This window comes from Pituophis catenifer, unplaced genomic scaffold (genome assembly GCF_029215685.1).
Source record: "Pituophis catenifer annectens isolate HBS135680 unplaced genomic scaffold, rPitCat1.0.hap2 SCAF_6, whole genome shotgun sequence".
Taxonomy (NCBI): domain Eukaryota; kingdom Metazoa; phylum Chordata; class Lepidosauria; order Squamata; family Colubridae; genus Pituophis; species Pituophis catenifer.
Genome location: NW_027256886.1, coordinates 84,758,039 through 84,770,167, shown reverse-complemented (window position 1 = coordinate 84,770,167; position 12,129 = coordinate 84,758,039). Strand labels below are relative to the sequence as shown.

The following is a 12,129-nucleotide window of genomic DNA, read 5'->3' as shown; positions in this document are numbered from 1 at the left end:
CCAGGAGTGGGGAGGGAATGGGGATTTTGCAATATCTTTCCCCCAGGAGTGGGGAGGGAATGGAGATTTTGCAGTATCCTTCGCCCAGGAATGGGGTGGGAATGGAGATTTTGCAGTATCCTTTGCCCAGGAGTGGGGTGGGAATAGAGATTTTGCAGTATCCTTCCCCTGCCACACCTACCAAACCACGCCCAACCAAGCCACACCCACAGAACCGGTGGTAAAACAATTTGAATTCCACCACTGGCCTAGGGTCTCCTGCTTGGGCAGGGAGATGGACGGTGTCCGAGTCGTTTTACCCCCAACAGAGAAGCTGGGAACATCTAAAGCTGCAAACCGTCAGCCTGGGCTGAACTAAGGATCACTCTCAGGCTCTGACTGAAATTGACAGTGACAGGTTGAAATAATCTCTTTATATAGCAGCCGTCCATCTTGCTACAAAGTCGCTTCTGTGTCCCCCTGTCAAATCAGAGGACAGCTGGACAGTAAACCAGACAACCTGCGGGCCTTCGCAGCCCGTCTGAGGATCAGGGGAATTGTTGCTGTTGTTGTGGTGGTTGTATTTTATCTGTCGCTGGGAAATCTTGCCGTTTTGGGGATAAAACCAAGAGGTGGCGATGAATTTTGCCGCGCAGTTCTTCTACTCCACAGGTTTAAAAAATGGATTATCCCGGGAAGAGAGCGAACAAGAAAATGAATACGACCCATTCTGGCAAAGGTTGGACTATGTTGCCCTGTTGATGTAGAACTTTAGAGTGTTGCTTTTTCTCCTTTAAAAAATTATGGACAGTCCCACGTTTGTACCTGCATCCAGATCAGTGGCTCTTGCCTCCCGTGGAGCCCACCTGCCTTCTTATAGTGCAGTAGTTGGAACGCTAGTTCGCTTCTTCATTTTTTTCATTGCTGTGCTTTATAGGTAATCATGAGAATCTGATGATCTCTCTCTTTCTCCTCTCATTTCTGCAAAATTGTAGAAAGCATGAATTTTGCAAAGAATGAATAAAATCTCCTTCCTTCCTTCCTTCTATCCCCTCTTTCTTTCTTTTTCTTTCTTTCTTTCTTTCTTTCTTTCTTTCTTTCTTTCTTTCTTTCTTCCTTCCTTCCTTCCTTTCTCTCTCTCTTTCTCTCTTTTTCCTTCCTTCTTTTCTTTCTTTCTATTCCTTGTCTTTCTTTTTCTCTCTCTTTTCTTACATTATTTTTCTCTCCTTTCTTTCTTTCTTTCTTTCTCTTTCTTTTTTCCTTCCTTCCTTCTTTTTCTCTCCTTCCTTCCTTCCCTCCTTCCTTTCTTTCTCTTTCTTTCTTTCTTTTCCTCTCTCTCTCCCTCTCTCTTTTTTCTTTCTTCCTTTCTCTCTACCCCCTTTTCTTCCTTTTTCTCTATCTCTTTTCTTCCTTTCTTTTTCTCCTCCCTCCTTCTCCCTCTCCCCTCCCCGTCTTTCATTCTTTCTTCCCAAAGCCATTTTTAGATACATCGCACTTTCACAGTGATTAGATTTGTTGTTTGTTTAATGCTGTATATTTTTTTTTGGTCATTTTCCTCTTATTTTCTATGGTTTTTTTTAATCTTCTGACTTCTTGCTCCCAATGAACTGAAACCAAGAAGCCATTTTATGGACTCTATTGTTTGATCTGAATTCCTCCGTGTTCTTTATGAACGTCATAAAATGTAGCTGACTTGGACAGCTGATTGTGGACTGATTTCAAAGCTAATTGTATGATAGCACCAAAATTCTAATCTGATGTTTATGATTCTACAATAGAAATCATAAATAAGTTATACTCAGCAAGGGGAGCTTGCTGACAACTTATTGACTGACTATGGTAGTTCTAATCCTTTCTCACATTAAAAAATGCATTTATACCTTCTCTATACATTTAGCATCTAGCAAAGCAACAGTTCTGATAACATTATAAAACAAGACCACTCTTTAATTAAGAAAATACCAGCAAACATTACATCCCATAACAACTCATACAAAATAGGAATAACTATGACCTAATTTCATCTGTTAAGAGAGAGAAATATGTTCCAAATGTCAAGACTGAAAGCAATAAAATGAACTGAACCAGCAGAGAAGTTCCTTTTGCTTAAAGGAGGAGAAGCTCTGGAAAGCATTAGAAAAATTAGTAAAATAAGATGAAGAAATAATGTATTAACTGCCCTAGGACTTCTTCACTATCAAATTACTGACTTTAAAAAAAAAAATCTTTTACCATTATTTGATTATAGAAAGAAAAGGAAGATAATGGCATGATTTTTTCCCCCAAAAGCAATTAATTGTTCATCTTACAACAGTTTGTTTAGGGACCATTCAAAGTTACACCATCCCTGAAAAAAGTAACTTCAGACCATTTTTCACAGTTATATAGAATAGAATAGAATAGAATAGAATAGAGTAGAGTAGAGTAGAGTAGAGTAGAGTAGAGTAGAACAGAACAGAACAGAACAGAACAGAACAGAACAGACTAGCTGGGTGGCTGGAGAATTCTGGAAGTTGGGGTCCACGGGACTTGGAGCTGCCACGTTTGAAGACCTCTGGTATAAGATCTCCTGCGTGAGCAGGGGGCTGGACTAGAAGAGCTCCAAGGTCCCTTCCAGCTCTATTCTGAATAGAATAGAATAGAACAGAACAGAACAGAACAGAACAGAACAGAACAGAACAGAACAGAACAGGAGTTAGAAGGGACCTTGGAGGTCTTCTAGTCCAGCCCCCTGCTTAGGCAGGAAACCCTACACCCCTTCAGACAAACTGCATATATCACAGCATATCACAGCATCCCCATGGTCATGTGACCAAAATTCAGAGGCTTGGCAACTGGCATGTACTTATAACGGTTGCAGTGTTCTGAGGTCACATGATCCCTTTTTGCGACCTTCTGACAAGCAAAGTCCACAGGGAAGCCAGATTCACTTAACAACCCTTTGAGTAACTTACCTGCTGCACTGATTCACTTCACAACTGAGGCAAGAGAGGTCATAAAATGGAACAAAATGCACTTAATGTCTCCCTTAGCCACAGAAATTTCAAGCTCCATTGCAGTCGTGCCTCGAGAATACTCTTGTGTGAAAACACATCTTTTGATCTTGTTAGGTTTATACCAGAAGATGAATGACTGCTAATCTGTAAAATGAAACTGTTTGGTTCCCTCCATTTGTTTTGTTTTTATTATTCTTTCGTTGTGGTGGTTGTTATTCTGTTTATATAATGGCTTTTCTCCATTTTCATCCCTAGCTCTGGAAAGATGTTATTTGCAAAAAAGTAGGTTTTTAAATCCCATTGCTTGTCTTATTAAACCCACTAAAATTAGAATGCAAACATGCATCAGTGTGTATTTGTGTGTGTGTGTGTGTGTGTGTGTGTGTGTGTGTGTGTGTGTGTGTGTGTTTGGGGGTCAATTAATTTTTTTTTAAAAAAAGTGTTCCATATAACATTTAAAAGTTACGCCTGTAGACAAGAACTAGTATTGTGATTTTGCAATGAGCTCTGTTGAACATGTTTTTTAAAAAAGATACGCAGGATTCCACTATTAGCCTTTATTGAAAAATACAAGATTCTGAATCCATATTAAGTATTAATTCAGTTCAGCGGAAGGAAGGCCATAAATAAAACAAAGATGAGCAGTGTATACGGCAATCTGTATCCTACCTGGACGATTAAGTCTGAAGCTGGTTGTACTTGGCCAGGAAGAGGTTAGACCTTTCAGTATTCTTGCTTAGAAACCTTCTTGCCATGTAGCCACCGAGAAAGGAATTGCCCAAGATTATTGGAGGAGAAATGGCAGGCAGAACCTGGGGTTGGAGTCTAAAGAGGAATCAGCCTGGAGTCATTATGTTTCTACTAGCGGTCTAAGTTCAACCTCTCTTGAATTCTGTTGACTCTCATCTAGTTCCAATTTATCTAGTGAAATGTTAATTCAGGGTTCCTCAAACTGTGGCCCACAGGCCGTATACGGTCTGCTGAAGCCATTAATTCGACCCGCGTGGGACCACGAGGCTGCCCTGCCCACATAGCCCCCGCCTACCCCGCTGGCCCCCACCTGCCTTCTTGAGGCCAAGGAGGCCAAATATGGGATATGCGGAGGCCACAGGAGGCCAAAAACGGGCCCGTTTTTGGGAGGCAGACTGGTTCTGGAGACCGAGGATGCTCCCCAGCAGAGAGAGAGAGAGAGAAGGAGGGAGGGAGAAAGGGGGGGAGGGAGAGAAAGAGAGAGAGGGAGGGAGAGAGAGAGGGGGGAGAGAGGGGGAAGAGAGAGAGAGAGCTGGAAACAAAAGTCCCTCACCCACCCCCCAAGGCAGCCACATCCCTTCACTAAGCTGCTTTCCACCCCCAGGAAATTAAAGTTTAATTTGTGAGTATTGTTTAATGGACTGCTAAATTGGCCATGCCTACCCAGTCACATGGCCACCTAGCCACACCCATCCAGCCGGTCTGGCCCCCCCAACAGTCTGAGGGACCGTGAATTGGCCCCCTGCGTTACTTAAAAAGTTTGAGGACCCCTGCGTTAGTTGACTAGAGTCTTATGTGTAGGCGTGAACAATAAATCAACTTAACTGAAACTTAACGTGTGGTGATGACAGAACTTCCTGGAGCATTGTGTTGTTTGGGGGTAGACTGTAAGGTAGTAAAGAAAATACACACCTACCAGAGGTGGGTGACGTACATCATGAGAGCACCAGTCAGTGCTTGCTTACCAGATGGCGATTCTAAATGATTTAGTCTGAATTTGAGAATTCCACACTGGAAGATTTTTGAGATCTTGCACTCAAATGCAACCACACTGGAATTCTGAAACTTCTGAGGTAAGGAAGCTCCACCATGAACCTTCAAATACAAGGGACCAGTGCAGAGATGGGTTTCAGCAGGTTCTGACCAGTTCTAGAGAACCGGTAGCAGAAATTATGAGTAGTTCAGAGAACCGGTAGTAAAAATTCTGACTGGCCCCACCCCCATCTATTCTCTGCCTCCCGAGTCCCAGGTGATCGGGAGGAAATGGGGATTTTGCAGTAACCTTCCCTTGGATTGGGGAGAGAATGGAGATTTTACAGTATCATTCCCCTGCCACGCCCACCAAGCCATGCCCACCAAGCCATGCCACGCCCACCAAGCCATACCCACAGAACCGGTAGTAAAAAATTTTGAAACCCACCACTGGTTACAGTGCTTTTCAGGTTGGCAAATTCCCCACCCTCATTAACAATGAGGATAAAGCAGTATAATAGTAACATTACAATATCCCTAGGTCTTTATATGGGAGTGGTCTTAAACCCTAAAGGATCCATTACATTTTCTGCTACAGCTTCACATTCCCCAAACCTGCCCATAAAGACCAGATGTTGCAGAGATGTGGTCCTCAAAACTTTGCTTTTTTTGCAAGTTTTCCCCCATCCACTTCAAACACGGGTCAAAGGAACTGAGCAGAAAAAGTAAAAAAAGTTAACAACCTCACCTTAGCTGTAACCTTTCTAGTCTCTAAAAGGAACCTATAAACTTCAAGGAGAACTTCAGACCATGAAGTTCCTGAAGCACTGGAAACTGAAGACATGAGAACTAGATCAACAACCTAAAATGAAAACTAGATCAACAATCAGAAGTGGTGGGAGCTTCATCGCTGGAAGCTTTCAAGAAGAGACTGGACTGTCATTGGTCAGAAATGGTGTAGTGCAGTGATGGCTAACCTTTTCTGGACCAAGTGCCCAAATGCACGCGCACGTGTGCACCCCACCCCCCACGTGCACCCCTTCAGGTCTCTGAACGGCAGAGACCCAAACACCAGCTGGCTAACGGGAGGCACATGCACATGTATAGCAGAACTGAACTGAGGTGGCACAAAGAGGGCGCTCAGTGCCACCTCTGACAAGCGTGCCATAGGTTCGCTATCACAAGTGTAGAATCTCCTGCTTCTGTGGAGATTGGACTAGAAGAACCTACAAGGTCCCTTCCAACTCTGTTAATCTGTTAAATTTAATCTGTTAAATCTGACAATCTAAAATGACCTTCTTGTTGGAGGTCTCATAAAACATTTTTACCTTGCCTGCATGTAATGCATCCATTGATTTACAGCTGTGGCACCTGATTTTCATAATTTTCTCATAGAATACTCACAACTTCCAACCAACTAACTGACTCACTTCCAGCATGTATATGTGTTTGCATTGGGATGAATGAATGGCTGAAAGAACATGAGTGAGAATCTAGGCCCTGAGTAGATAATGTTCTCCTACGTCCCACAGTTGGGTTTTCAACTCGGCAAATCGTTCATAACCCATTTCATTCCCTCTTTCTTTAGGAGTGGTGGAAGTAAAGCCAAAAAGCTAGCGGCATCTGCCAGCTCTGAATTATATTTGCATAAGGATCGGCAAAGAAGAAACAGCCGGGCTGAGCAAAGACGATCGTCCATCCACCCGGAGAGGCTGAAAGATTTTGGGGAGGAAGAGGAATTAAACGGGGGAGTGAAGACATGGGAAATGAAGATAATTAGCCAAGAGGAGGAAAAACTGAATGATTCTGCCACCTGCCCAGAGGTGGCCATTAGCAAATCGGTTTACACTACCTGCAAAAAAATTCAAGAGATCAGCGCTGCAGCACTCAAGATCCAGTATGGAGTCCTGAAGACCCCCTGCACGGTATTGTTTTTTGCTTGTTTTTCAATGCCAGTGAGGTTCCGAACCATTTTAGAAATGCGAATTGCAGAATAACAGAGTTGAAAGGGACCTTGGAGGTCTTCTAGTCCAACCTCCTTCTGAAAAGCCTCCACTGCAGTTAAGTTAATCACACAGTTGTTAAGTGAATCTGGCTTTCCCCCATTGATTTGGCTTGTCAGAAGGTCACAAAAGGGGACCACATGACGGCGGGATACTACAACCGTCATAAATATGGGTCAGTTGCCAAGCATCTGAATGTGACTTCAGCAACAAAGTGCTCAATGCCTGGAATGCATTACCTGACTCTGTAGTTTCTTCCCCAAACCCCCACAACTTTAACCTGAGACTGTCTACTGTTGACCTCACCTCCTTCCTAAGAGCACTCGTCACCTCTCGTCTGGACTATTGTAACGCTCTCTACATGGGGCTCCCCTTGGGGTACACCCGGAGGCTCCAACTGGTGCAGAATGCGGCCGTGTGGGGGATTATGGGAGCGACGGGGCGCTCCCATGTGACTCCTCTCCTGCGCGAGCTGCATTGGCTTCCGGTGGACTTCCGGGTACGCTTCAAGGTGTTGGTGACCACCTTTAAAGCGCTCCATGGCTTAGGGCCAGGGTACTTACGGGACCGCCTTCTGCCACCAATAGCCTCCCACCGGCCGGTTTGCTCCCACAGAGAGGGCCTCCTCAGGGTGCCGTCGGCCAGACAATGTTGGCTGGCGACCCCCAGGGGGAGAGCCTTTTCTGTGGTGGCACCTACCCTCTGGAACAATCTACCCCCAGAGATATGAGTGATCTCCAACCTCCGGACTTTTCGTCGGGCCCTAAAAACTTATTTTTTTCAGTTAGCCGGTCTGTCTTGATTTTAGGGTTAGTTTTAAAATTTTAATATTGATTTTAAATTGACAAGTTTTAAATTACGGGCCAAATTTATAAATTATTTTAACTCTATTTTTAACTGTAATGTTATGTATAGATGTTTTTATTTTGGCTGTTCACCGCCCTGAATCCGAAAGGAGAAGGGCGGTATAGAAATTTGAATAATAAATAATAATAAATAAATAAGAGGTCTGTAAGGGGCATGCATAAGTGCACCAGCGTGCCTACCGTCTTTGTCCTATTATTCCTTTTTACTTACTCTTTTCATGTATTCAAATTATGTTTATCCTTTTACCTGTTATCTTATAGATGCTTGAGAAATAAACTTAGGAGTTTGATTATGCCACAAGGGTCATAAGCATGAAAAACGGTCGTAGGTCACTTTTTCAGAGTCGTCGTAACTTTGAACGGCCACTAAATGAATTGTTGTAAGTCGAGGACTACCTGTACAATTGCCATTCCAAACTAAAACTATAATCTGATCCAAACAGTTCTGTTATCTCTTTTTTATGTTGGTATGGGAGACCCTAAGAGGGTTGGCCCAATTTATGACTTTTCTTGTCACAGTTATTGATTGCAGTTGTTAAGTTAGTAACACGGTTGTTAGGTGACTCTAGCTTCCCCACTGACATTGTTTGCCAAGAAAAGGTCGCAAAAGGGGAATCACATGACCCCAGGACACTGCAACCGTCATAAATGTGAGTCAGTTGCCAAGCATCTGAATATTGTTCACCTGACCACGAGGATGCTGCGAAGGTCGTAAGTGTGAAAAATGGTCACAAGCCACTTTTGTCAGTGCCGTTGTAACTTTGAATGGTCACTAAACAAACTGTTGTAACTTGAGGACTCTCTGTATCATCTGTATGTTTGCAAGAGTAAATAAAGTTATTCAATAATGTCCCATTGTTTTCAGTATTCTAGGCTTTCAAAGCAATATGGAATGGAAATATATCTAAAGAAAGAACTTCTTCAGTATACAGGAACTGCGAAGGAGCGAGGCGTCCTTTACCTTTTGATGTCTTTAAGAGAGGTAGGAAAATCAGAAGAGTGAAACACGAGCCCCCGAGTGAATGAATGGTTTGCTATAATTTTGATAGAACTGTGAGAAGTGAGCTAAGCGAGCCTGAAAGACAACAGGCTTCCAACTTCCCTAATTATCTTTTTACAACATTTCCCAAGGAAGTAAACCGGTGTCTTAAATTTGTGGGTTCACGTTCTCCAGGACCAGCAAAGAAATGGTGTGATTGTGGCCTCAGATTGCAACTTCTCCATGGCTGTCGCATATCACGCCTCGGAGCTGCACATTCCTGTCTTTGTCATCATGTCCGCTTGCACCCCGCCGACCCGAGTGAAGATGTGTCGTGAGTACGGTGCCATGGTCATTTCCTACGGTTCTACTGTCAGAGATTCACACCTCCATGCCAAGAGACTGGCCCAAGAAAACAATTACTTGTACCTCGAAGAGTAAGTTGTTATCTTGTAGATTGGGGTATCAAACTCAATTTCATTGAGGGCCGCACAAGGGTTGTGTTTGACCTCGGGGGGGGGGCAGGGAGGGTGTGGCCAGGGGGGCATGGCCAGTTCAATGTCACTCGCTGAGGCTCCATTTTCAGCCACGGCAGCTTCTGCAGCCCTCTGACAGCAAATATGGAGCTTGGGCTGTGCGCGGCCTCCCTGAGCTCCAGGGGTAGGCTTCAAAAATTTTAGCAAGGGGTTTTCTGCCCGGTTGCTAGGTGGGTGTAACCATGGTGGGTGTGGCTTAGTCAGCCTCCTGCACCATGGCAGAGGGGGTGTTTTTGCCCTCCCTGGGCTCTGGAGGCATTCCTCAAGCCTCCGGGAGGGTAAAAACAGCCTCCCCAGGCTCCAGAGACCCTCTGGAGGCCAGAAACAGGCTGTTTCCAGACTTCCTGAACTTCTGGTAGGCCCGTTTTTCACCTTCCCTGAGCCCTGCACTTACCTGCATCCAAAATGGACCACGTGGGGACTCCTGGGAGGGGCGGGGTGGGGTGGGTGGGGCCAGCCAGGATTGGGATTTGCGGGTTCTTCGAACTGCACAGAATCTTAGCTAGAGGTTCTCCCAAACCCCTGCAAACCTCCAGCAACCTACCCCTGCCGAGGTCTATTTTTGCTGGCAGAGGCACTGCGGGCTGGTCCTTCACTGTTTCCAGGATGGCCCCACGGACCAGATCTAAGTACCTCATAGGCCGGATATGGCCTGTGGGCCTGGAGTTTGACACCCCTGTCGTAGATGGTGTTCGCAAAACCCGCACTTGAAATGAGCACAACACAAGAGCATGAGTAGCAGTTTTCATTCTTACCTGCAGATGGTAGCATCTAGCTGATTTTGGGCTCAGAAGCTAAACATGGCTCAGAACTGATCAGGATTTGGATAGGAGACCATCACAAATAGCAGGCTAGATTGTTGGCTAGATTGGAAAATCAAAAATATCATCCTGAGAGACATCCCAGACAAGCTACAGTAGTCCTTGACTTACGACCACAATTGAACCCAAAATTTATGTTGCTAAATGTTAGAAATTCTGTATATAGCCCTACAGAATGGGAGAGAGAGAGAGAGAGAGAGAGAGAGAGAGAGAGAGACAGACAGACAGACAGACAGACAGACAGACAGACAGACAGACAGACAGACACCCTAAAATATAGATTCTATATATTGGTATGTCATCTTAAAATTTAGATCCTAGACTAAATCATACACACAGAGAGAGAGGGGGAGAGAGAGGAGAGACAGGGGGAAGGTAGGGAGGGAGAGAGACAGAGAGAGACAGAGAGACAGACTAAAATATAGATTCTGTATGTGTCATCTTAATGTTTGGATCCTAGACTAAACCAAATGTGAATGAAAATTCTTTCAACTGCATGGAACCATGGCTCACCTTTGGGCACATAAAAGATGTATGTTACATTTCTACACTTCACTCTTAACCCGCAAAGGTGAAAACCAGCATTTAGCGACAAGTTTAATGTTTTACCCTCCCAACCTCACACGGTTTTAAAGCTCCAGTTGGGATTCGGGAGCTGCTGTACAAAAGTCCCTTTGTTCGAAAGTATAAAAAGGAGGAAATCGTTTGTTTTTGTGACTCTGTGAATGGAAAAAGCAACGCAACCCATCAGCAACTCTTAAACTGTTGAGACAACTTGGAACTAGAGATTTTTTCTGACGTTTATTGTACCGTACGTACACTGATAATTGCCCGGTTCTTGGCTTGGTTAGATCGATTTGATAGAACAAATGAAACAAAGGCTGTTTTATACAAAATTCCCCTCAATTTGTCATCTTTCAGTTCAGGGGGTGAGGAACAATGGCCCTTTTATTACTTTTGGACTTCAACTCCCAGAATTCCGGAGCCAGACAACTCAGGAATTCTGGGAGTTGAATTCCACAAGTCATAAAGGGGCCTTCAAAAGGTTCCCCATTTCACCCCCAGTTCATACACTAAAGCAGGAGAAATTTTGTTTTGGAAATAGTCTGTTACATGTTCCAGCTCTGATCACCTTATCCTGACTTTAAACTTTCTTCCTGTTATTTATTCATAATCTCTTAAATGGACCTTTTTTAAAAAAAAAAATCAGTGTAAGATTGAAGTCTTCAGAGATGGAGGTTAAAGCTTCAGATTTTGGCTCTGCAGAGTGGAAAGAATTACACAGCTGAGCTTGATGTGCAAAATGAACTAAACTTGTTTCCTGTGAATTGCTGGCCACCTTTTATGCCAAGCTGCTTTTTAACCCTCTTTCTGGAATGATAGAAAATGTGAGAAAATAGCAGAGTTTTCTCTTGCTTGCAGTTTGGATAGCAGCAAAAGGGAGGGAGGGAGAGAATGACAGAATGAGAGAGGGAGGGAGGGAGAGGGAGAAAAGAGGTAGAGAACAAGAAAGGAGATGGGGGGGGGGGAAGAAAGGAGATGGAAGAGCAAAAGCAGTTGCAAAAAAAGACATTACTGTCTGCTATGCCAATGCCATGCTTAAGGTTTAGAATAGAATAGAATAGAATAGAATAGAATAGAATAGAATAGAATAGAATAGAATAGAATAGAATAGAATAGAATAGAATAGAATAGAATAGAATAACAGAGTTGGAAGGGACCTTGGAGGTCTTCTAGTCCAGCCCCCTGCTTAGGCAGGAAACCCTACACCACTTCAGACAAATGGTTATCCAACATCTGCTTAAAAATTTCCAGTGTTGGAGCATTCACAACCCCTGCAGGCAAGTTGTTCCACTGATTAGTTGTTCTAACTGTCAGGAAATTTCTTCTTAGTTCTAAGTTGCTTCTCTCCTTGATGAGTTTCCACCCCTTGCTTCTTGTTCTACCCTCAGGTGCTTTGGAGAATAGTTTGACTCTCTCTTCTTTGTGGCAACCTCTGAGATATTGGAAGACTGCTATCATGTGTTCCCTAGTCCTTCTTTTCATTAAACTAGACATACCCAGTTCCTGTAAGCGTCCTTCATATGTTTTAGCCTCCAGTCCCCTAATCATCTTTGTGTTGGTTTTATGCCCATAGAAGAAAAATTGGAAAATCAAACAAACTCTTTTTGGAAGAGGGAAAAATGTTAACTTTGGACACATCTGCATGAAACTTGCAACTCACTTA

At 43.8% G+C, this 12,129-nt stretch overlaps 1 protein-coding gene across 3 annotated transcripts in view; it reads left to right on the top strand.

The window, feature by feature from the left end:
- Positions 1 to 469: 469 nt before the first annotated feature.
- LOC139318402 (L-threonine ammonia-lyase-like) overlaps positions 470 to 12,129 on the top strand; it is a 38,754-nt gene continuing 27,094 nt past the window's right edge. The window contains exons 1-5 of one of the 3 annotated variants that reach the window (XM_070945830.1): positions 470 to 718; positions 3,231 to 3,257; positions 6,286 to 6,622; positions 8,432 to 8,548; positions 8,741 to 8,982. In XM_070945830.1, the coding sequence (XP_070801931.1) occupies positions 618 to 718; positions 3,231 to 3,257; positions 6,286 to 6,622; positions 8,432 to 8,548; positions 8,741 to 8,982 (824 nt within the window). In that variant the 5' untranslated portion in view covers positions 470 to 617. Of the gene's footprint in view, positions 917 to 3,230; positions 3,258 to 6,285; positions 6,623 to 8,431; positions 8,549 to 8,740; positions 8,983 to 12,129 lie in introns of all 3 variants that reach the window. The other 2 variants (XM_070945832.1, XM_070945831.1) reach the window with 2 other exon arrangements.